The 26,541-nt window shown below is 39.2% G+C and overlaps 1 protein-coding gene across 4 annotated transcripts in view; it reads left to right on the top strand.

Annotated features, from left to right (window-relative positions):
• Positions 1-26,541, top strand: part of WWOX (WW domain containing oxidoreductase) — a 550,369-nt gene that overhangs the window by 382,469 nt on the left and 141,359 nt on the right. The window contains exon 9 of one of the 4 annotated variants that reach the window (XM_080410747.1): positions 5,430-11,791. The exons of the other annotated variants lie outside the window; for them this stretch is intronic. Within the exon in view, the coding sequence (XP_080266873.1) occupies positions 5,430-5,444 (15 nt within the window). The 3' untranslated portion in view covers positions 5,445-11,791. Of the gene's footprint in view, positions 1-5,429; positions 11,792-26,541 lie in introns of those variants that run through there. 4 annotated transcript variants of the gene reach the window in all.

Below are 26,541 nucleotides of genomic sequence, written 5' to 3'. Positions count from 1 at the left end.
GTTCAGAGTGTCAGACGTGGCAAAATGAGCAGGACAACCAACTCTTCCAAAGTGAAAGGGGAATCTTGTGGGGCTTCCAGCTTCTCTTTCCCAAATGGTACTACTAATATAAAACCCTTCTAAATATTTCTGTTGGCTGTATTTTCATGTCAAATGCTCCCAGAAACATTTTTGTCTCGCATTTTACCTCCTGATTTCCCTGTACTCCCATTCTCCAAGCATTGCTTCTAACGGTTTCCAGTCTGAGCTCAAAACTTTTCCATAATATCTCAATATTTTCCTCTCTACCTTCTGCCATTGTTTGCAACATAAAAAATCAGTACGATGAATTTCAGCTACATTTATGATTAGTCCCAGTCTACAGCAACCACTGCATTTGGCACACGAACATATTCTGGAAGCCTGCTTGCAGATAGATAGACAAGCAGATATACTGGGATGAACGGCTGAGTAGGAGATAGCTAGGTTCCCAGTGATATATCTGTTGTGGGGGTGAAGATTCAGGCAAAACATTTTATGTGGTAGTGCAGAGGATTAGGCGCAAGTTATAATTAATGCCACTAGCAGTAAAAAGACATTAGGGATGTAGTGTATGTTGATTATGTCTTCTTTCTGGTTATGCTAGTTTGTCTCCTTTGCAGCTGTATGGCTATGCCAATGAAAGCCCCTGAGACCGAGCTTTAGCCGCTGCTCCTCTATAACTGCATCATTACTTCACTCCAAACGAAGTCCTTTTTTTCTCAGTAGAGGATGAAAACATTATTGGATTCAGGAGCTCATAGTAGTCCTGTATGCAGCTAGGGATGAGGAGGATAGATTTATGAAATGGACCATTTCAAATGGCATTATCTTCCCACAGTGAGGTACACCTTTCATAAATCATGGGAGAGCACTTGGAAAATAAAGCGTGCGTTATTCCTGCCATATATTGTATATATCCTCCACAATGTGATCTTGGGCTGGGGGGGGGGGTGGGGGGGGGAATCCTCTGTTTGCATTTGTTCTTCCCTAATAATTAGGGCTTTTTATTTGCAATTACAGGAAAACTCAGAACATAATTTCAGAACACGCTTTACAATATGAATTTTTAACTTACATTTGTTTAGCTGGGGACACACACTGAGCCTCTGTTTTCTGGTTTGGGCATGAAGCCAACTATTTCTTACATACTTCCAATATTGCAGGGCGTTCTGCCTCATTATGTAGCAGGAGGTCAACTGGGAAGAGGAGTTCAAGTACACAAAAAACTTTTTGTTTTTTAAGACTGGTGGTTTAGTGCTGGTTTATGGGTGTCTTTGCTTCTTAAACACAAAGATCCTATTTTTGCTGCATTAGTAAAGCTGTCTCTTATGCCTTTTAAACTCGCCAACATCTATATATTGTACCGGGTGGGAAGAGGGTTCTTTCTGTGTTGTCAGTAGTTTTTCTGTATTTTCACAACCCGTTATTGGAATAATTTTACCAGTGAGTCTGATGCCACTTGGGATAAATGCCAGTCTCTATTAAACCTGTAACTAGCCTGATGTGAAAAGTCAACACTTATTACACAGTATTATTTGTGCGGATACTTTAAAATCATCCGTTTGCTCTGGAGAGGAAACTTTTGAGAATGTTATGAGATAGCAACTTGTCATTACCTGTAATGAGCCAAGGAGAAAGGCCTTGGTTCTGGGAAAGGTGTTTTGACTGGAATTGACAGAAATATAAAGGTGATGGTAGCGAAGCAAAATTGCCTGTGTTTAAGAATAGAACAAAAGTACGTATCAATGGAATATTGAAGTGTGCAATAAATTCGGAACATTATGTAGAAATTGAAAAAAATTATATTAAATTTCTAATTTGAAAGCCCTAGTACTCAAAAGATGGGAAAAGTCAGACTTCATGCTTATCTCTGTTAGCTTAGTTCTGTCTCCTTGTGTATCTGTGTTAATTTTTTTTTTTTTTTTCTATTGCACCCTTCCATGTATTTATACCCCACTGGAAGTCATATTGAAAACAAAGAGCAGAGTGTAACAGGGTGAAGAGTGGCATCTCTTAAACTTCAAATGCTTGACTTGGCTACTTGACTACTTTTTTTATTTTATTTTATTTTTGACATGGATGGCAGGGCAGAAAGGCAAATGGCTTGGTGGTTTTAATATATTTTTTTATTTATAGAGTACATGTTAAAATCACAAGAGTAGTATTTTATTAATTTGTGATTCATAGGAGACTGAATTAAATGTATTTATTTCCTTATAGACATTACAATATTTTTTCTTTTGAGTGTGCCTACAAAAGACTTTATTAAGAGCAGAGCATACATGAGAGAAGCCTATTGCTGCCAACATGAAGCTCAGAGCTTCCTCTGCAGTGGAAACTGAGAGATCAAGTCAAGGTCAAACTCACTATTTATTCCTGAAATTTCTGCAGACACTGTTATTTAGATGTAATGAGCCCTGCTTGGATCCGGTTTGGAAAGATATGAAAGCTTTGAACTTTTAAGTTTGGAGGCTCCAGTTACATACATGGGTATCTGAACCCTGAATCTGAAGGTTTGGCATTTTAGATGTTGACTTTCCACAGGCTTTAGGAGAATTTGTTCCTGTGATAGTGAAAGTGTGTTTTGCTGAGGGCTAAGGAACTATTACCAGGAGTGTAAGCTTACCTGCTCACAGGCGCTGCTCCACTGGGGCTTGGGGTGCCGCTCCTGTGTTCACCGAGCACATAGATATGCTAGGAGGGAGAGAAAATGCATTTTATCAGCCATGCAAAAACTGTGTATCAAGGCTTTAAGTGGCATACAATACAGCGATGTGCCAAGCTGTATTTTTTTAATGAGTAAACAGGAGATGATCGTGACTGAAAAAATGTGCTCTTCACCATAACATGGGAAGCTTGTATAGGAGCTTGTTGAATACAGACAGCAGCAGCTTCTTGTGGGAAATAATGGAATCCCCTTTTTTTTTTTTCTGTAGATTTCTTAAAAGGCTTGATATATAATAATATTGGTTATGTCATTATAGCAGAAGAATTGCTTTTCTAGCTGAACTGAGGTATTGAACAGTAGTGTATATAATGGATAAAAATGGTTCTCCTGGATAAGGAGAGACAAGTATTGTCACCCCTGTTTTGAGGTGTATGTATAGTGTATTTGTCCTTCCCCCCCTCCCCCCTCCCGCCTTTTGACATCCATTACAGGGGCACTGTGTGTGAATTTTGTCTCTACACTATCACCGTGCTTTGAAGATCTTTACACTGCAGCTGAGATCAGGAATTCCTTGTGTACTGTTCCACCTCGACACCTGGTCGATGAATGGCAGATAGCAATTTTACCGGTGTTAGTATATGGGTATCACCATTTTGTTTTAATACTTCAGTGTTAAATAAAGCTAGGATTCATCAAGAACTGTTTTAATAGAATGTCAGGTAGCTGCAGTGGCTCTGATTTAAATGAGTAAGCAACACCTATGGGCAAATGATCTTTCTGCACACAGAAATTAATTACAATTCAGGACTGATGAACTTTTATGAGCTAGTTAATTTTTAAAAGATGCTGTGTATGGTTTATTGAAATTAAAAGAAAGTGACAGCTTTCTGCCCCTGCACTCGTAAAATCCTGTCCTGCATATAATATTGACCTAATTTAGTTCAAAGACACTGGTTCTCTTCTCTAACACTTCATCATGTAAAGGCCAGTTGAAGGTTTCAGTACACTTCAGGTAAACAGAACCACTTCTTGCTGGTTATCCATGTTCTGTTGGCTTGTATCAGTAGAGAAGCTCTAAATTCCTACTCTGTCCTTTGTCCTTGATTACCCTCAGAACCATTTTTTAAACAAAGTGCAGTTTAAATTCAGTGTCAGGTTACAAAATGCCCATTTATAGTGTTATGAATGAATATTGATTATAAAACAGTACACCATATACCCACAGGACTGCAGATATTTTTATGATCTTCTGGTCAAAAGTTTTCATGGGCCACTGCTCCCTCTAATTACGGCTGCAGGACACGGCTCACTTCCCACTCGGGATGGGACCACATTGTCTTTCATTTGTATTCACATACTTAACTTTCCCACAAGAATGGTAACAGCTTATGGGAAGAAGTAATATTATGAAGGCATTGTTGGTACTGTCCCAATAATCTGGTTATGGGTTACTTTTACTTAAGTCAGTTGTAAAAAGCAAGCTACTCCAAGGAATGCCGAGCAGTGCTGAGAAATACCATCCTGAACTGACTTTTGTTGCTACTGTTGGGAGCCTTCCTTCCCTCCAATGACCTTTGCAAACCCACGGAACCATAACATTTCAAACCTCTGTTTTATGGTCAACGATTTGCAGGAACCTCTTTTTTTTCAGTCCTGAAGTTGCATTTCTTTGCTGTGATCCTTGCCTTCCTTAACAAATACCAGGGGATTTTGTAGAAATTCGTGCCACGGCTGTGAAACCTGGCATAGCAGGACAGGGTTATGTGATTGCTGTTGGACTGTGCTAGCACTATGCTTCAACGAATATGGATCTGCAAGAAGTCATCGTTCTGGGGTTCAAAGCCCCAATAACATGTAATAGCTTTTTTAAAATTAGCCTTTTCAATAGACAAGACAAGTAAACCTTCTGTTTAAATATTTAAACTATCTGGCAAAACAGCGGAGAGAAATGTCTAGTGAAATGAGAAATCAGGATACCACTTTTCATACCCAGCAAATGAGTTGGATAAATACTGTATTGCGTGAAGCTGTTTAGATACCCTTTTTTTTTTAAAAAAAAAAAAAAAAAAGGGTGTGTGGGAGGGAGTCTCCTGCATTTATCTTACCCTATAGCTACATTTCTGTGTCTGTTGTAGGACAGGTGCGTTGAGGACTTTTAATATAAGCTCAGATGAGAGTGAAAAGGTGTTCCCTTTTCTTTTCGAAGGTTCTATTGAGAGAACACTGAGCACAGCTGCTCCAACTGGATGTTTGCATGAGGAATGTTAATTTTCATGCTTCAATACAGAAATCTCAAGTTTCCTGGGTGAATTAGCTGTTAATGGATTTCTAAAATGTACCACCAGTGGCATGGAAGAATGTAGTCTGTGCTGAGGCCAGAAATCAGGCTGTAATCAGATAACCTGTTATTATAATAAAGCCAGTGGATAATACTTTGCATTGCTTGGTGTAGTAATTGGTCTGCCCCATATCCTACAGTCTTTGGCACTATAAAGAATGATGTTTCACCTATCAGCTATTTATAACAGTTTTACTTCCTGTGTATTCTAAATTGAAAACCTAATTTCAGATCTATAAAAGTGAAGTATATAGAAAGTCTCCCAAAATAATATGTTAGGCTGCTTTCAGAATCATTTCAGGACGTTTTCTCTAGCAAAGTTCACGTTGATTTACCTTGCAGTGAATATATAATCATGTAATTGACAAAACACTAGCAATTAATACTTCTTTTTTTTCTGAGGTTACAGTTTTGTGACCAAGGACAGGCTGCAAAAAGTCAAAGGAATGAACAGAGGTCTGCTGTCTTTCAGAACATGGCAGGGGAAATGTGTAGCCGCTTAAACACGCTCATCTTGTGAGTTTTTGTTGGATGTTTCAATTAAAAAAAAGAAATAAAAAATATCCTCAGTTATTGTCTTCCTGTTTGTCTGTGGTCACCATGTATCTGCTGAGTTTTTCTGGGATAGACAGTTTATTATGAGTTTAAATGTGCACCCACGTGTACTTTTTGGTCTATAGCTGTACTGCAAATGCTTATGCAGATGAACGATGGAACGCTTGCGTGCACTTCACCATATTTGCAGCCTGGAACCTGCTGCTGTGGTGCTATTTTTATTAACACCTATGGCCATATGGCAGAACTGGTTTTGCATCTTTATGCTTATTGTTGAGTTTGCCTAAATGCTTGTCGGTCAGTGCCTCCCACTAACTTTTGAACTCGGGCTAGTTTCAGCCTAAATAGGTCTGAAGTCTTCAGATAGCAGAGTTCCTCCCAAATTACAGAAAGCTGGCGGGTAAGCAGAAGGCACAGATTCAAATTAGTGCTTTTGCTGCAGGTAAGGTAGGGAAAATTCAACTTTTGCATCTGCTGGGTAGCTGCTGGTTGCCAGTTGGCAGGGGTGCCCTAGCCAGCCGGGCAGCAGAGGCATAGCTCCAGGCTGGCCACGGCGAGTGCTGCCTCCTGCCCAGCTGTCGGGGCAGCACACAGGTAAAGAACGTGGAGGAGCTGAGGGTACCTAGGAAGGTGCTTCTACAGGGACTCCAAGGAAATGCAGAATTACAGTGGTTAGAAGCTATAGGGGGTACTGGAGGCGCTGCAGATGGGATTGAGGACATGGGGAGGGTAATGAGGTGCTTTGGGACAGGTAGGCAACCAGTTTTGTTAGGAGGAGTGAATGCAACGGACACAAAACACGCATTTGTTCTGATTACAAGTATGTTCATATTTTAGCTTAGCCTAATTACTGTTTTTTGACTCTGCTCAACACATAATGTTGCATGTCATGCTTTCCTACTTTTAATTTCACAGCTGAACACATTTCTATTGTTCTAATCCCCGTTTCCAAGCCTGGCTTTACTCCATCTGGAGGACATGCAAGGTGTTTGACTGACCTGCCATGCTAACAGCACCTTTGGATGATACTTTGGGGAGTATCGGTAGAAATGTATAGACCAAAGATTGCCCCCTCAGGTGCTGACTGTTCTCTGTAAAAACTGTGGCTGGTGTTCCTGGGCTGGTCCTGAATGTCAGATATGATTCACCAAGATGATGAGATAGGCCAGTTGGACCTGGTGAAGGCATTAGTAACAGCAGTTGCAGCCAAGAAAGTGAGGAACTGATGAAAGTGTGGTAACTAATTTTGTAAGGCGAGAAACAGTTTAAACAACCTAGTGTTGAGTCAGATGGCTTCTTCCTGAAACTATCTGTCCAATTCAAGATAATTCCCTCCTTTGCTTGAAAATGTGTTTTTTCGCAAATCTTATATGATGCTCAGTTGGATTTTCTAGGCATAAAGAAAACTCAGCTTAGTACCAACCCTGCAAAATTCTTTAGGTTTTTTTCCTCAGCCTGTTTTTTAGCTTGTGATTACTAATGGTCTGATCTGAAGGCGTTTTTCAAGGTATGTGAATATCTGTAGCATATGATGACCTAACAAAATATTTTGTCTGAATCTAGTGCAGTTTTTTCCTTAATCCCGGAGTAAGGTGAACTTATTCTGGCATAAAGTTATCAGTATTTTCTGAATCGTATTACACATTTTTCAGTTGACTATGCTGGTGACAATGCTTCACCTCTCTTTGTCAACTACCATTTTGGATATTTTTTTATTTTTTTTTTTGTTTAAAAAGTGGTTTACCTAAGAGTATGGATAGGATGGTATGGACGCAAAATTTGTATGCTCTACCACTAACAGCTGTACATCAAAACTTTAACTGGGGCATAATAATGCTTCTGAGCTGGAAATGTGCTCAGTAGCTATGTTCTCTCTTAAATGTGTCTCAGAGACCTGTATTGTGAGTGCTGGGCTGCTCAGCAAAACAAGGATACCCTTCCTGAAAGTCTGCTGCTTGTTCTGGCTTGCCTTTAGGATTGCTTAATGTCATCTTTAGTACGTGATTTAGGAGCTGTAGCGAGTGACCCTTGTGGATGTGGACTTGGTAGATGGAAGTGCTGTGCTGTATTGTTACTGTGTTTGATTATATATAGTGGTGAAGTAGATCCAAAAGACTGTAGTAGTAATTCAGTTACTTCACTGATTTTTTTTTTTTTAAACTTTTTGTACTCATTGTCCAAGGAAGAACAGCAAACTTAAGAACTTAATGTGAAAGTTATGTTGTGCCTTAAAAGAAACATGAAAAGATATACAGCATTTTCATATTTAATTTTTATGCCTGGCTTCATTGATTAAAGAAAACCCTGTATCTTAACTTTCTATAATTTTTTGAATTGATTTGTGTATTTAGTTTTAGTACTGCCAAAATTATGTCACAGTTTCAATAAAAACTATAGGAAATTCACCAAAGAGTTTTGCTTCTCATGTCATCAAAAATTATCACACTCTAAAATTCTAAATTATACATCAGTAACAGTTGAAGAGAGACTGGAATCGGGTGATATTGCTTATGGCTTGTATTCTGGCTAGGTTCACAAGAAGTGTTATGCCCAATTTTTCTAATGAAAACCCCTTTGCCAAAAACTTTATCACAGTGATGGGAATAAAGATTTTACTCTGTTTACTTCATTGGGTACCGGAAAATATGCATTGCCAAATATCATCTGCATCATCTGTGCCGTACGTGCAGGTCTATTTTAAAGTATATGACTAGATCTGGTGAATGGGACTGCTACCGTTGTTGAAGTTTGCTCATTAGTATTTTGAGAAACATGGCATCAAATGTTTGAATTTAGAAAGAACATAAGAGAACAAATCCCTGACGACAAATAACTAGAAACAGTAGAAGCCCGTGGTTTTCAAGGTCCGTGACAGAATGTCTTTATATATAATAATTGTTATGTAGTAGCTGTAAGATTTATGATGTCCTTAACAATTCATGCCCTAAGAGCTTGTGATTTATGTATTATATGCCAGTGTGTCAAAGAATACCTGTTCTGCTCTTTTTTTCTTTTTTTTCTTTTTTTTTTTTACCACTGGTGCCTTTTTGTAGATACATTGCAATTAACATGAATATAATACAGCAATATCCCCTAAAAAGTAATTATTTGCAAATAATTAAAGTAGTATTTAAAACACCACGAATATTTTGTCTCGATAGCACAGCTGGTGACCTTTGGCAGTTCTTTGGTAGCCACCTTTCCATTAGCAGTATGGGGGCAGGTGTTTATAGCTGTGGTTATCATCTCCCGAATTTATTCCCCCTGATTATCATGAATGCCGTGTTCTCGTGGGTGCCCCTGCAAACCTACGGATTTATAAAGGCTTTTGAGAAGTGTTTTGAAAGTGTATGTTTTCCTTGCTTGTAAATATTTCTTCAAAGTTTAGTTTTGGAGCTTAACATGGCCTCGGTTGTGTTTTTTATTAAGTGCTGCAGAAATTGGGAGGTTTCTTCTGATGGCCTGGCCGATGGCCTCGCCTCGTACCGCTTCCCAATGGACACTTGTCCCAGCCAGTCCCTTGGCAGCAGGTGGATACTCCTCACGTGCTGACGGCGGGGTTGGCCGTATCTTCTTTAAAATGGGGGTTATGGTGAAAGTGAAAATTCAGGCTTATGAGTATTATGAATATCTATAGGGAAAGTCTCTGAAATACGTGCGCTTTTAGTGGGATACAACTATGACTGGACTTTGGCAACGCAACCTTGGAGCAGACAGGGAGTCACTGATGTGTGTTTCGGGCGTGTTCACGGCTGTCTGCCGTACAACTTATAAAGTGCAAAGATGTCTCTCTGAGGTCCCAGAGAAAGCAGTCTTACTGCCGACGACTCTGCGGTGGCAAGCCTGGTCTGCAAGAACATACTTCTCTGCTCAGAACCTGTCATTGCGCAGAGACCGTGAATTTGTTGGTGATGGATAGAGATGTTGCAGCTCCTGGTGACGGAAGGTGATATTTTGTCTGAGGCAGGCATGGGGCCCACGCGCTGTATACCTTTATTCTTGTATCTTTTCCCTGTGAAGCCTCTGTAATTCATAACAGTCACATTATTCAGGATTGTTTCCTTAGACTCTGTCTCTGAGAGCTTAAGTCAAGGGATTTTCAGATGGTCACTTGATTTATGTATGCGAATGTGTAGCTCATAAAAGGAGTTTATTTTGCAACTTCTTTAGTGCTATGCACCAGAAAACTTCCAGTAATTATAACTCACTTAATGTTCTTTTTCTTCTGTCCTGTACCTTTCTGTCACATTTAAGCGGATTTCTCCTCGTTTGAGCAATTTGGTAAAATTGCGTGGTGGGGAAGGTGGCTGATGTTTCTGTCTTTGATTTAATGCTATGGTCTGGTGGCTTATATCACTGTACCAGCAGATGTGATTTCAGTTCTCAAACCTCTGCCTTCAGTTTCACTTGTTATGTGTTTTTATGTTTGTTGTTGTGTGTGAACAGATTTTTTGTGTGTGTGTGAATAGAATCAAACTGTGCCCATGTAAAACTACAGGTACTAAACCCTTATTTTTTTCCTAGCTTAAAAACTTTTTTTAAAGTCAGGTATAACCTGAACTTATTTTTCAGTCTGTCGCTAATATTTAGATGAATGAAATAGTGTTGTCTTTTTAAGACTGGGACTAACAGACTGAATGTTCAACCACAGCTGCTTTTTGAGGTTTTGAATCCTATTGAAATGGTCCTTTTAATGTCATCTTTAATTGAATCAGATAATGTCATCAAAATAACATTTACTCTATTACTGCAAATTCACTGCATTATTAGCTAGTGTAACTAGACGAAAAAGATAGTATGAACCCCCATGGAAATATATGCTTCCAGTAAAAATGGATACAGTTCATAGAAGCTCTGTATTTAATTTGCAGTTTCAAAGCACTCTCTATGGAGAGACTTTATGATTCTGAAGTAATTTAAAAACACATTTTGATAGAACCTATAGCACCCACCAACTTACTCTGATTTTGCCAGTTATCATTCCTTCGCACAGTTTTTAAAGTAAGTTGAACAAGATATTTAACACAGTCACAGCAATAATCTTTTAAGTCTGCCACCCTTTACATGAGTGGGACTTGGATGAGTATTTGTATCCATGAATTGAAAGTCAATTGGCTTCACTTTATGCTACAGGTTGCATTATAATCTGATGTCATTTTAATTTTTGTCTTAGCAGGAACTTTACACAAAGCTTGCTGGGTTGTAACATATTTGAGATAGTTACGTAGATATTTGACAGTCCCCTTTTGTGACCTCTAATGACAGCCTGAACTTCCATCACGGCCACTGATCTGTCTTCTAATTCATTCTTATCAATATTGTACTAATTTTTTCCTGTTTACAGTAACTTGAATTATTCCTTGTAAAATATTCCATTACTGATGCAGAAATGTTGTGTGGTGTGCTTTCTGTCATTCCTGACCGGAAATAGTGTCTGATATTGGAAAGGATTCCTGAAATGAGATGTAAATGCTGAATTTACTGGTGATTAGCAAATCTGAGGACCACGGAAGGTAACGGTGAGCAGGAGTAATCACTGGTGCTTAGGAAGGAAGGGAAAATAGTTTTGCATTTAGTAGGAACAAACTTCTAAAAAGCACATATTCAGCTGGTGATGTTGAAAAGGTTTCTTTGAGTTATTACATGTTTTGGCAATTTTGCTCTTTAGTTTGCACCAGAATAGTTCTAGAAATGTAAAAATGCAACAAAAAAATTGATTATTTTGATACTGTCTGGAAGAGAAGATTATCAAAATCTACTAAAACCACATCATAGGTTTCTGTCCCATTCCCTAGTGTTTGAGAGGTTTAAGAATCTGAGTGTTTGGCTTTATCTTAGAACTTCACAACATTTATCAGTGTTTTTCTTTATTTCTTGTGATTCTGTTTGCCTCCAAAAATTAGTTGACTCTTAGTTTTTTAATTCAAGACTTATTCTCATCCTTTGAAACACTGATTCCTGAAAAAAAACCACCCTGTGCTCTTCTCTGACCTACAACCCTTTAGCAAGGAATTCAACATCACAGGGATGCCTTTAGGTTGTGATGATCCACAGTAGTCACCTCTTGATGGCTCTACAGATGCTTTTAATCTTTTCATCGTGATGTCAGAGGAAGCATGGATTCAGATTTGGGTTTAAATGTCCCTGAAAAATAAGATATAGTATGGGGGAAGGAAGAGTTTCTGTAATTAGAATAACCTTACTCCTAGCCATGCAAATGTAGGTATTGTTAGCTTGGGCACTCAATAGGCTGAGCTTACACCTTTGAATACGCAGAGAATTCGGGGGGGGGGGGGGCGGGGAACCAAAAATACCCCACCAAACAACAAGGCATTTCTCAGTTCAAAACCAACACTTGGAATTACACCAGGAAACAAATTAGCAAAGTCTCTGAGGTCCAGCTACTCAGACGAGCTGTATCAGAAATACCACTTAGCAGTAATACAACTGACATTTCCATGTGGTTTCTTAAGATAACTTGATGTAAAGCGTGTTGTGGTAGCAATTCATTGAGGTGAGCAACTGTCATCTTAAAGAAAGAGAGTAGCAACTTTTTTTTCGCATAAAACCCTATTGCAGTTAATGTGTTCAGGCTGAGCATAAAAAATTTGTCATGTAAAATTGTTCGATCCAAGAACAACAGTGTACATTGACTCTACAACGTTGCTACTGTAGTATCTTCCCATTTAAAATTTTGTCAGGACATTGACTAAGTTCTCTCCACCTTATAAGTTATGCACAACTACGAGGATATAAAATAGGGAGCAAATTCTACTGCTCAGAGTAGAATAATCTAAAAATCTATTAAGTTCTGTCATTTCTGCTGTCAGGTAGGAGGGACTTTTCTGAAAAAAAAAAAAAAAGTAAAAAATGAAGATGTATGTGTACAATGAGATGAACCTAATCACAATGGCAAGCTGGTATAAAATTTGTTATGCATCAAGAAAAAGAATACATATCTGGAGTGTGGTGGCTAGTAACAGTTATGGGCCCCTTAGCAGTGTAAATATTATTTTTAATTTTTTTGATCGTATTCAAACTAATTCAAATTTATTCAATTTTCTGCACGTTATGACATTCTAGTACAGACAAACTAAGAAAAAACAGATATAGTCTGCACGTTACATTTTGACAAAGTATGTGCTTTAAATGTACTTATTTCCAAAAAAGAAAAAATTCTTTTGTGCCATGGTAAAATTTAATTTCTCAAGTCAGTAGTCCAGATTAGCACGCAAATAACTGGCATGTAAAACTTCCTCCCTCTCTCCCTCCCCCAAATTTTTTAATAGGTTATTGCTTTAAGAGTGAACATTGTATTTCTTGATTCCTCTGCGTGGTGGTGAACTTCATCCTGCACTTGTGTTACTAAACCAGAAAATCATATAAATCCAGATTTAGCTTGAATATAGTGCTGCATATCGTTAGCATTGAGCACTCAGCTGGACAAGTCATACATTCCAAGTTGTGCAGGTAGCTGCTCAGGTTGTTGACTTTGGATTTATGTGGTTGAACATCCTTTAGGTGTCCTTCTGTACATTGTAGCCTGGTGTTCGTACAGTTTCTCACAAGCTTATTAAATGATAGTTTTATTCTTTTGAGGGCAAAAAGTAGTGTCTTTGCTAATAACGTTTGCTAAAATTATATGGATTTTTTTTTAGGTGACTTTTAGGAAAAGTTGATCTAATTTGCTCTGACTTAAAGCAAATAAATGCTAGGGAGTAGAAGCATTGTATTTCTTTGTTCCATTTTTTCAGAGTCTAAATAGAAGAAAAAATATATTGCATACTTAGGTTTTGGGTGTTTCATCAAATAAAATATGCTTTTATGGCATATTTAATACTTAAAATTACATGATACAGTGTAATGAAACCCATATTGCATAATGTCTGAAACCTGTAACATAACTCACTTTATCTTTTCAACTCTAGCATTTCAGTTTATCAGAAAGGAAATAAGGGAACACTTGGAGTTCATAATAAGCAGCTTTTGCCTATTACTGTATTTGTACAAATACACCAGGAATTTTTTGAAGCAGCTGGTGCAAAGAGAAAAAAAGAAAAAGGAAAAAAAAAAAAACAAACCCACAGGGGAAAAAAAAAAACCCTGAGTGTGCAGAGAGCATCCAAGCCATTTTACTGTCCTTGCTTGGGCAAGAGAAGTTGCTTCTTTATTTAACTATTATTTCTCTTTTCCAAATAAATATGAGCTGCTTCTAAATAGGATGATGATAGCAGGTGGTCTCTCAAGCAGAAATTATTTTCAAGCTGACAAGTATACTGAGCACAGTGTAACTACATGTATTTCAGGAAAACATCATGCACGTCTGTTTAAGGATTCATTAACATGGTATAGATTAAACCCATTGAAGATGGCACAGATTGTTTCATTTTATTACATTCAATTGGATTGGATGTGTGCCATTTGCAAAGAGCAATATTACCACAAAAAAAGAAGTCTGGCGCATTTGTCACATAATATTCCCCTATTGAGAACGAAATGTTTCCGAACATCAAAAGGTAAAAATCTGTTTTCCCCTCACCCTCTGCTGTATTAACTGCAAGAAAATATGACTGCACACGTCTTGTTATAAAGTATTTGAGTAGCACATTTTCTGTGCCCGTAGTAGTCTCGTTTAGTCTAATAGGGAGACCTTTGTATTCTTCATGATGCCAGGATTCAAGTTCATCAACCTGCTGACACGCTGCATCTCCCAGATCTCAAAGCTCATCCAACTCACACTGTCACACTCGGGCATCTCGGTCCCCCAGAGCCCTCCCTGGGAGCAGGGATCGGACACAGGAGGAAAGGGGTGTCCGTGTCCCTGGGAAAGGGGGAACCTGGGCGAGCCGCACAGGCAGCCCCTCTCCCCAATGAAGGGAAACAGCTGCTCTTAAAGGGAGGATGGTCAGACAAAGAGCGAGATTTAAATTCATATAATGTTGCTGTTTATAACATGAATACTTTAGACATCTGTTTAAAGTCTAGTGTTCTAAATGCATGGGAGCCTTCCCAAGACGGGGCTTATAAAGCTTTATCTGTTACACGAGTACTGCAGATTGTAAAGATACGTCTTAATCGCCTATCGCTTGTGTCTTTAACATTTAAGTCACTAGCAAAACTCAAAAAAATACATAGGTGGGAAATGGTGACATAATCCTTCTATTTTTTCATTGCTTAGGGGAGAAATGTGTGTATATATTCTAAATATACATATTATAAATACTCCTTTTCATGCTATACCCTTAAAAAGTCCTTGTAGTGTGTGTGTGGGGGGGAACAGAACAAAAGCAAATTTGCTGTCATTGGCTCGTATCTAAACGTTCCATTTAAAATTAAATGGGAACAGAGTTGCAGCATATCCCATATCGTATTTTCTATTCCTGCTGGAGGATCCATTTTAAATGTTTTCGCACCATCCCTTCCTTTTGGATTACTCTACGTTATTTTTCAGGAACTCAGGCTCACAAACAGACTTATTATTATTATTTGTTGTGCTGGTTTATTTCACACTGTGATTCCCAAGAGAGGGTTTAATTTTTATTAATGGAAAATTCAGAACAAGACCATTTAATAAATCTGTTCTCTGAACTGAAGTCTAGCAGTCGGGATGGAGTGGCTTTTGTTTTTTCATCAGTGGAGGTTACTGATTCCGTAACTAAATAATTGACAAGAACTGTAGGTAGGGCATGAAGCATCTGATTCATAGTGTACCTTCAGTATGATGCACTGAAGAGTTAATTTATTTTATTTTACTTTTTTATTTTTTTGTTGGTGCAGTTGGGACTCAGCTGTTGTTTCCTCTGGGATTAAACAGCTGTCAGCATTGTTAATGACATCAAATTCATGCATTAAAATTCTCTCATTCCTCTCCATATAAAATGTGGATGTGGGAAGCATTGCCATATCTCCCTTTGTGAAGGAATGAAAATCCAAGGAAAGATAACAGCACTTATTACAAAACCACAGACCGGAGCTTCTGTTGATGGAATCTCGTAATGAGTAATTAAGCTACTTTGCAGAAGTCAGCGCTGTCACGTTTGCAATTGGGTATTTCCATTCCCCTGTGGATACAGCTGGGAAAAGAGTACTAAGGTGATAAAAAAAGAAAAATAGAATTGTTCTAGAAATATAATCTTCATGAAGCTTGGAGGTTTCGATGGAAAAATGGCTATGAAAAATTAGCCTGCAGAAATAACCTGTCTGGGGTAAAAGACACTCCTTTAAAACATTCATAACTTACATAATCTGATAAACAAAAAACAATGCGCTTTTATTATCCTACAGTCTCACAAGGATATGACAATGGCAGGTTTATTTCTGGGGTGGGGTGTTGGCATTTCTTGTTTTTCTGAGCCTTTTCCTCTATAAAAGAAAGTGGGGTTTTTTTCAACTCTGTTTAGTTCTGTGGTCCTGAAAACACGTTATGGGAAGCTTGTGGTCTTTTGAGGAGGAATTATCATTTCAGTGAAGGAAAGGATTGACACAGGGGTTTTTTGGTTTGGTTTTGTTTTTTTTTTTTTTTTTCTGTAAAGTTCAAAACATTACTGTTGCTTTTAAACTGATATATAATTCTTATGCCCCTAAGAATTCCAATTATTAAACGTAGTCCTGAATTTTCACTAGTTTGAATGTCCCTATTCTCTTCTTAGTTCTTTTCTATGTTTTTTATGGTTTGTTAAGCAATTAACTTACTCTTAACTTTCTTCTTTCAAGTAGCTTTGTTTTTTAGAGGCAAGAAAAAATTAAGCAGAAAGCATACTTTTCTGAATGTCTTTATCCTATTTCCAAGAAGTTGTTTTTGTGCAGAAGTACCCTAGATTTTTAATATCCCCATACGTCAGCTGTTACAGTGAAGTTAAATTAAACCAAACGAAGAAACCAGCCTGCTAACAAAATGAGTTGATAAAGAAGTAGTTTCTTGAGTTCAGTAAAATGCATTGAAATATACAGGAATAAAACAGTTAATTGAATAACCAGCTTCCAGATCAGATGCTGAAATAGGAGTATCCGACGAGTCAAATTAATATACATGTTAACTGAGTAGAAGTTGGAGTCTCTAAAACATGCTATGCTGCCTGAAAAACTATCTCTGTGAAAAGATTAAATTTATTTTTTCAAGGCCGTGTATTTTGAAAAGACTCCAGTCTGTTAGCAGAGCTACAGATGGAGATGAAGGCACAATTTATTTTGTTTTGTTGAAACGTTAACCATGTACTAAGCACCCCACTGTATTAAATAATACACATGAACATGGTTGCTATTATAAGGCAGGTTTGTTTAACATCCTAGTCTGCAGTGAGATCCCTACATGACTCCCAAATTCAGTCAGGTGTTAGCTGGTGGTGTCAAGTGTCTTTTCGTAGTTAATTTAATCATGGTTGGCCCAGAAATGGACCTGTGAAGCTCTGTAGTGATAATTTATATGTCCTTTTTCATCATTACTGTAAATGTGCTCTCCTGGAACTAATGCTCGCTAGTTTTATCATTAGTGTGTAGTAATACCTTGTAAAAATATTTTTCTCTTGGCTTATATTTTCAGAAGAGAAAAAAAATATGTGGGGAAAAATACTCCTATGTTTACACAGACTGTAAGCAGGCCCTGCAGGTTTTGAAGTACCTTGTGTTCAAGGCAATGAAGGCTTGTGCCACTAGCTGTGAGTGCTACCCAGTCCTTCGTATAATTACCTGCTTTAAAAATGAAGGGCTTGGAGGGATGCTTGGGGAGTGCTGTCAGAAAAGTGCTTTAATTCTGGGAGTACACAGCTGATCCTTCCTTATAATCAGGGTGCTCTCACTCCAGATGTGTTGCAGTATCATCTAAAATCTTGGATGAATAAAAGACAAAGTCCAGGGGTTGATAGGGTACGGTAGGAAAATTTGACAGTAACATCTACAACCTAGAGGCCATAAAGGATTGCATCCCAAGGGGGTGAGGAAGATGTTATGAGTGTTTTCTTTCCCCATCACAGGTGAAAGTGTTTTCTGTCCAAGTTTTACTACCTCTAAAATCTGCCAGTTACAAAAAGTATTGTCAGCACAGCAGAGATACTGATCCAAGCAGCTGGGTGGAGGAAGCTGCTTGTGGGTGCTGTGATGCAAACGCTCGGTGTAACACAGGAGTGCGGGCCTCTGCTGGCCAGTGCTAATGAGGATGCCAACGTTGTTTATTTCCTCCATTCAGTTCACCCCCTAAGAAAACTGTAGACTGCAATGAACATTTTTTCATAAGCCAGAGTCCTTCCTTGAGTAGCTCAAGTGCTAAAGCCTTCTGAGTTTAACTTTGCCAAAATGGTTTTGAATTGTGACTTGGAAAACACCAAAAAGGTCTAGAAATAATTCATTTTCTTTATAGTCGTGGGGGTGAGGAAGAGGAAGAAAAGAAAGCCAAATATGTCTCGATTGTTGAAACTGGGGAAATTAATGTCAAACTTGAGAAAATTCTGAGTAGCTGTTTGCTTTGGCAGTAGAAAATGACCTAGAACCCATTCTGCTATGCAGGCAAGTAAGACATCGGTTTTACCTGCAGGCTTCGTGGCATATATGTGATGAGACAGCCTAAGCTTTTTGAAGTTGTTGACTTGGAGCTAAATAGGGGCAAAATTACTAATTTGGGGTTGTGTATTCCATGTCAGGTATAGGGAAGCGGTTTCAAAAGGCTTTCACATGCAGTCACTAAGCCCACATGAAAAACCAGTCTCTAAAAATCACCCTTTATGAGACATACCCTATTAATTAGAGGAAGAAGTCCAGGAAAAAATATTCAGGAATAGCTGAATAACTGTCAATTATTTTTTCCTCATACCGAGCAAGAACATTCCTATGCGTGGGAGTATACCCAACTCAAGTATATGTATTTCTTCTTGGTAGGTAATATAGTAGTTGCAAATCTTTCATTATCTCAAAGACCTGTATTACTCTGAAAGATGTATATTTAAAAAGATGCTGGCAGTAACTGCTGCTGACAACCAGCCCTATTTGAAATAGACTCCCTCTGTGGCACTGTGTAGGAAAGGCTCCATACATTGATCTATGGATTTTTCATTTGCTTTCAAACAGTCCTACTTGTGTGTCTGCAAAGAGTGAATAAGCAAAGTTTGAATCAGTTTGACTTTGGAAGCATGATTCTGAGCAATTACCTTGGGAAAATACACCTCCTTTCGACTAAATAGATCTGTCAGCAAGAGCCAGAGTACAGTGCGCCGCTGCTGAAATACATGTGTGCGCTGGTAAACCGGACCCAGCCAATTAAACATCAAAGCGTTGGCTGCATTCAGTTCACAGGAAGACTTATGTAAGTTCATTTTCATAGCGTGCGTATGTGTCTTTAGACTTTAACTGACAGATTCTCACAGTGAATAGACTAGGGAGTTATCAATTATATGGTTAGCTGTGCACTGCAATTGTATGCTCTGTGGCTTTCTGACAGAAGCAGGCAGAAAGCGAGAGAAGTGGAATAATTCTGGTTCAGCAAGGCTGTTAATATTTCAGTCTAGGAACCGAAAATAGTCATGAAAAGATGGAGAACATGGTCATTTTAAGCCTAACTGCTGCAATTTCCTCTGTTAAAAACATGTGAAATGCTAATGACAGTTTCACCCCAAAGTAGGAATCACAGGGTACTTAGATTGGGGGTTTGGGGGTTCAGCAGTTTGTAGCCTAATATTAATTTGAATCATCCACCTCTAAGAGCACTGAATAACTTTTATCCAATTATCTCAACATACTTTACAGAGCAGTCAGTAGTATATACAAATCTATGTGATTTGTTAGAAAATAGCTGCTGTATCCACTTTTTAAATCATGTGCGTGCTCCAAGCACAGCCTGAAGTTGTTATGCGCGAGTCTGAGTGACTTTTATTACTGCTGTTTTCTGTCCTCGTGTATGTCAATTTGGCAGGACGTTTATGTTCATTAAATGTTTGCAATTTCCACAGCAGCGTGTAATGTACTGCTGCTTCCCTGCCATCACCGATGTGTTACTTTGTTCCTGACAAGGAACCCATGTCTGGTCTTGTCAGGATGGCCATCAAAGCCATTACACTTGTTAAGCAAACTAGGCAAGAACCCAAAGCACCAATTTCTGATGGATGGTTCCTGGATCTGTCGCGTAATCTTATCTCCCACTGTGGACAACACTTAGAATTCAGGGAAAATAAGTAAATAAGCCAAGTACGTGGTAGACCGCAACTACTCGGGAGTGTAATGCAAAGGTTTGGAACGCAATCAGGGTGGATCCCCTTTGCACAGGGCCCTGTCTTCGGTCAGGTCCCTCTGAAATGCTTTCAGACCCCTTGTTGTCATGCACTGCGCTTGGGAATTGCAGGTGCACTTGTGGATGCTCACAAATGGATTAATTTCTATTTTCATCCTATTTTTTTCTATAGCTTTTTTTGCTACCTGGTTTTTTGGGTTGTTTTTTTTTTTTAGTTGAAAGCGAAATGAGCCTAGCTGTCGTGGTTCTTAAGCGAAAAAAGTAAAGGTTAAGCAAGTTCCAAGATTTCCAGGAATTCTGCTGTACTCTTCTAGAGCACTGTATGCCACTATGTGTATAGGCAATAAACAGACTGCAGCTTCAAACTGCTAAAACGCACTTGTCATTGGATAACTGTATTCTTAGTACTAGTAACAGGAAGCAATTTATATTAAATTAATACTTTCTTCTGAAACCATATATCAAAATATTTCTCCTACAATAGAAAGACCCCCACGTCTGGAAGCTTGAGTCAGCTACTAATGTTTTGATCCTGGTTGAGGTTTTAAAACCTCAAGGCTCCTGAACTGAAAACCTGTGATTACTCTGACGGTCGGCTCCGATGTTGTTGTTCTCACTTGGAACATAAAGTTCTGGGGAAACTTGTAGAATTTTGGCCATTAGACTTAAAGCTAATCCTGAAATGTCCCAAACTTTATAAGTATCTGAACATTAATTCTTCTACTAGTTTCTAATTTTAATACTAAAGTGCAGCAGTCTTCCATTTTTCTGAGTTCATTTCACAATATCTTTGTAATGTTACACAGTCTCCTTGGAATGAGCCTGACTTGTGCAAAATACTGAAAGGAGCGTTATGTGCTATCTGATAACAGTATATATTAAAACTACACAAGCAAGTAGAAGAACATCTAAAGCCAGATCTTAATGTGCAGAAATCTCAAGTGTTGGGATCTACCGATTCAGGCCCACCAGAAAATTGGAGGTGAACCAGAGAAAGTGCAGTTATCAAGGTTTAGCTGGCAGATCCATGCTTTTAGTGCTCTTATTCCAAGGTGCTCTTTAATTGTCAATTATTTATTTAGATTATATTTTCCTGACACTTTGAAATGGGTTATTATCAACTGCTAGCCTTTTCTGGAATTTTTTGGTTGGTCCCCCACACCACCACTGATGAATGTGACAGAAAGATGCTCAGTGTCCATACTCCAGCCTATTGATAGGAAAGGGAAAAGCTACGTGGAAGAGACTCAGGTTGAAGGATGTCCCAAGAAATGTGTCTTTATGTCCTCCTATCTTAGGAAAATATAGGAGCAGGAGTATTAATGGACTTTCTTGGTATGTCTCAGATTAAAGACTCTTCCAGGTTTTAGTCCTTCACATCGCATAGCAGTATTTAGGATCCCCTGCTCTTTTGGGGAATCTCCTAGCTGCTGTAACCTCTACAACTCACTGCTGTGGTGAGAGCAGGGGAGAAATAAGTCTCTGGCTCCATAGCCCTCCATCTAGAGACTCGCAAATAGGCTGGATTTACCACAACAACTCGCATATCTTTAATTTTTGTTTATGAAAGGCTTTTTCTTTCAGTAAGAGACACATCTCCTGAGAGCCATCCAATGAACAGCTCGCTCACTGCCCATTTGCTCATGACTTTTTTTTTTCTCTCCTCCCCCCCTTCCTAATTTTTTAATATAAATGCACGTTTTCCCCTCCTTTTGGGGCAGAAATGTAACTTTTGTAGGGGAGTGATGTGTGTGCAAATGACGCATTTTCCAGGCATTACATTTGATAATTTCACAGAGATACCGGAGTTACCTCCTAGCAATGAGTTAATGCGACAAAGGAAAATGGGTTTGTTTGCAGGAAGCAGAGGATAACAGCGCCTAAACTTTACTATTGGTGGCGGTGGAGGGGGCGAGCAGGAGGCATGGAAAATTGCTTTTTATAATTAAAAAGGGAATCTCAGATGTTTTATATCTTGAATATTTACAATAAAACCTTCAAGTGCTTGTCAAGAGGGTAATGTGTCATTAGCAGGAGCCTTTGCCTCTCTTCTCCTCTCGGACATGACAGTGCAGCAGGATAAGAGAAGAGTAATTATAGTTCAGCAGGGCTGCCAGGTGTGATAAATGAGTAATCAGCACACAGGAGCCCCAGTCCTCAAAGGAGGACTATTACAGTGTTATCAGCTGCAGGCCTGGGTGTACGGCAGCCTCGCGCTGAGACCGAGACAGGGCCCTGGGCTGCTCAGTGCAGCTCCCGCCTGCCAGACCTTCGCTGCCTTCCCGTTCGTCACCCGCTCCTTTGTGCGGCTGCCACGGGCACGGGCAGGCAGCAGGGAGGCAGCAATGAAAGCGAAAAGCGGCGCTTCTCACGTTCACCTTCTGCTAATATTTACATAAAACGTTGCCCCGCTGTCCAGGTGAGAAGGTGCGTTTGTGCCCTTATAGCTTTCCATGGCAAGGCGTTGCAAAAAGCCAGGCTCCTGTCTACACGCTTTTTTTTTTTTTTTTTTATTCCCCTTCCCACATCTTTGACCTCTGTGTGTGTGTTTCTTCTGCTGCACCTTCGGTTTTAGCTCAGCTGCTGGGGTAGAGCTTTCTCTCTCAAACCAACTTGAAGATATTCAGATTCTTGGCAATCACAAAGTCTCGTTAATGTTGGATCACATATGCTAAACTGCAGTTCTAACAGTTTCCTCCTTGTGCTGCTACTCAGAGCGTTCTGGTGATGTGATTCATCTGTTTATTATCGCTGGGAATGGTCACATATCAGAATTGAGTAAACAGTTTTATTAAAATTAATCAAAACCCAATTCAACCAATCAGTGCAACATTGATCTGCTACTTATTTCCTTTTAAGTTCGCCGCTACCAATGGTAGAGCTGGAATAGGAATATTTTAAAATAATTATTAAAAATAACACTTACGAAAAGGAGAAGATGCTCTGCCTGTAATAAATTGGTATTAAGGAAAAGGACATAATGTGTCTTGGAAAAACTGGAGGGCCAACATTTTGATGCAAGGTTATTTTTACAATACTTGCATTTTTATCGGTTGATGTATTTTAACTGGAGCCCTGACAATAGTCACAAAAAATTATTACTCTGGCATGGAGCTACTTATCTGACAAATGCAATGCGAATGGTCTTGTTCTTATCAATGAGATCAGATTTCAAAAAAAAATGAATACGAGGAATGAGGCGTTGCTTTGTGAACAGATAACCTTGCAGGCAAACTCACAAACCTGAATAAAAGCATGTCTCTATGAAATAATCTGTGCATAAGTGCAATCAGGTCAGACTGTAATAGACAGCGGGGGGTGGAATCAAAAGGGGGAAAAACTCATTTCATCACAGTTAATGGCAAGGAAAAGAAGGCAAGGAAGGACTTTCTTTGGAGCGGAGCTGTTGCGACAAAGACCAGGGCTTCAGCGTGTCATGCACCATTTGCTGTTGCACTAGCGCTCTTTTCAAGAGCTGTGAAGCCATTATTGTAATGTGAAAAAAGTAGAAAGAAATACTCCCTCCTGGTCACTGGAAGGGCAAATGAGGTGCAAGCTTTCTTCCCCCCCCCCCCCCCCCCCCCCTTTTTTTTTTCTTCTCCCCCCTCCCCCCCCCACTATTTGTGCAGGGAGGTTTCTAGATTCCCCCTGGTAAAGCTCCACTGGGATGCAGGAAAGATCACAGTGCCCTTATAAACAACACTTCTTGGCACTGTTTACCTTCTTTTGTGACTTTGCCTGCAAAGGAGGATAGGAGTATCAGAGGCCCAATTGAAATGAGCACTTAACCTGCTTTTGTCTTTCAAGCAGCAGAACCTTTAGAATATTCTCTAGCTGAAGTTTTACTGTGCATTTCTGTGGTTTGGGTTTTAAATAATAATAAAAAAAAAAACTCAGTACATTCCTGTATGGTGAAGTTATCTAGTGGTGATAATAAATCCAATAGTCTGTGGATTTTGTGTGTGTTATTAAAAAGAGAGGAGAAAGAATCCTTTGTTCATTGGCATAATGCAATCCTGTCTCTGAACAGTTCTAATTTGCAAACCAAGTACTTTGTAAATTGTGGAAACCTGGTTATAACTTGAAGGCTGAATAAAATGGGTCATCTTATAACTGAAAGATAAATATAGATGTAAAATAGTGCCACAAATGTCTTTTAAGCAAGAAAAATAAATAAATAATAGGTTTCAGAACTGGCTCGTTCTTGAATAGTTTATGGGTAAAGCAAGATTACACATACAGCCCTGCAGCCGATTCCCAGGACTGCTAAAGTGTGAAGAACAGGAGTGACATTCTAGTCTTCAATAAATCACTATAAAAATGTTTATGAACCCTGCAATTTACTGTCTTTTAAATGCAAATTGAAAGGGGCATCGTCACAAGTGTAAAGGAGACCTGCAGTGGCCTAAAGGAATTATAAAATGTTGCAAAAGGCTTCTGAAATTGTGTGATCTTAAATGGTTCTATTTTAAAAAATGATTTCCCATTTATACTTCTGTGACAGCTTTGTTAATTTATTAAAGAGAGATCTCTGAATTGCAGGAAGGTGTTTATGAGCCTGTGCTTCACAGAAGCTATTCACAGAGGCTTGCAAGGAGTTGCAGTTTAATTCAGCAGGCACTGGATTGAAGTTTGCTGTTCATGTACAAGTATTATAGAAGGCCATGGGGATTCAAAAAATGTGTAAAGCAGTGATCTTGTCTGACAAAATATTGGTAGAGTAGCAAAGATTTCCGGGCTCTTCCCAGCTCCTCCAGGCAGTCATCCGCTGTGAAATTCCGAAACAGCATAAACGAATGTGACCCATTGCTGGAAGAACAGTTCAGCATCCCTCAGCCCACCATTAACTAAGTCCAAGTCGACTGAAAAGTGAATCATCTTTTTGGTGCTGTAGCTATGCTTTCTCCAATTGAAATGGACTAATTTCCGCATATGTGTTTAGCATTTTATCTGCAAAATAGTCACCTTTGTGGAAGCAGACTTCATGCCTAGATATCAGGCATTAGAAGAGGAGTTTGCATTAGTTGGGTTATTTTCTTTGTTTCATTGACTGATAAATTTAGAGGGAGTTAGTTTGTGGGGTTTTTTGCATGGTTTCTTGTTGGGTTTTTCCTTTAGCTGCGTGCCATGATTTTCTGCATTTGGATGATGTAATTGCCACCAAATTTATTTTTTAAAAAATAAAATATTGGGACAGTATGGTATATGAATGTGTACAGTTGGAACCCTATAATTGTTTGCATAGCTTAAAATCCTCCACAGCATACTTCACCACTCCTGTTTAATTTAATGACATAAATAACGATGATGGGCTCACGTGATATTCATGCTGTGTACAAGGAGGCATAGCACGTTGTTTCTAAGTGTATAATCAACCACTGCCAATGCTTTTTCTCCTGGTTTCTAGATCTTTTACTCAAGAAAAAAGGTGGGGGTATCTGATTTCTGGCAACTCTTAAGTTAAATATGCTGCTTTGTCACTGACTGATAATTTAGCAGTCAGAAATGGTTGGAGAATGGGCTGTCAGGCTCCCAAGTTGGTGTAACATCTGCTTGTCCAGCCTGGGCAGCTTCTCAGCATACATGTGATGGAGGATCTTTGGAACCAAAGTAAATAAATTTGGAGGGTGGGGGCATTTGCATGACTCCTCCCATGGAAAATAATATTGCTTGGCTCTATCGCATTGGAGACTTTCTAACCCCTAAATAGAGCAGTCATAGTTTACAACTCAATAACACCCTGAATGTGTTACAGCTCATTTTGTTGTCATGCAAAACCGCTGGAGCACTATACCTTTTTCCGCAGCCGTATGTCTGCCTGGATATCATTTTTGTAACTGAGTTTAGTATGTAGGTATCACTGCTTGACAGGATTAAAAATGTCGTAATCCAGTGTTTTCTGAAAAATTAACTCCTCTCTTCTGTTAGAGCACTGGCTGCCTCACCTGCTGTTTCAGACCTGCTTGCACAGTGTGCTCACAACGGCCAGGACCCTGTCTTGACTTGTTCTGATCCAGAATCAGCCCCTCCCCATCCCTGTGACCATAGTATCAGCTTGTGTGTGTGTGTAAAGTTCAGGGGACAAAGCTGTGAATATGCAAAATGTTGTACATGAACGCGGTACCAGGTTTTGAAGCCTGGGTTTTGGAGAGGGCAGGAACGTGTTTTGCTTTTCAGTAATGTTCCATGCTTGTTTTTATCTGACAATATCAGCTCATTGTTTAGAGCAGGCTTTGGAAGAGCTGAGCTAATCCCCAGGAAAATGACTCATCTCTCCATCTTTGCATTGCTAATACAATTGTTATCAATGCCATCTTGGCAACAAATGTAGACATTTAGGAACTGTACTATGTATCCATAATCTCACAAGCTTGAAAGTTATGCAAAACCCTCAGAAATCACATTTCTGTTCCTTCAACACCGGGAAGGATCAAAGACTCACCTCTGCACAAAGATTCTTGGTAGCACTGAATCAAATGGCTTGTCACTGTCTGTACAAGCGCAGGCACAATGGAGAGGCAAATGGCGACAGCAGTTCCTTCACGTGGGAGCGTGAACGTGGAGCTGTTAAATTCTCTTTCTAGGATAAGACCCCGTTCGTGCCTTTTAAGTAAAAGTAACATGCTCACTAGTGAAGAGAGGAGTGACATGTCTGTTTTGTGGTCGCTGAAGGCCAGGGTAGCTGGTACGTTTGCCACGCCATGGTTGGCCTTGACACGTTGCACAGTGGCCTGGGAGAATGGGGTG

The sequence above is a fragment of the Falco punctatus genome (assembly GCF_963210335.1).
Source record: "Falco punctatus genome assembly, chromosome: 14".
Classification (NCBI taxonomy): Eukaryota; Metazoa; Chordata; class Aves; order Falconiformes; family Falconidae; genus Falco; species Falco punctatus.
This window is presented reverse-complemented; position numbering and strand designations above follow the sequence as displayed.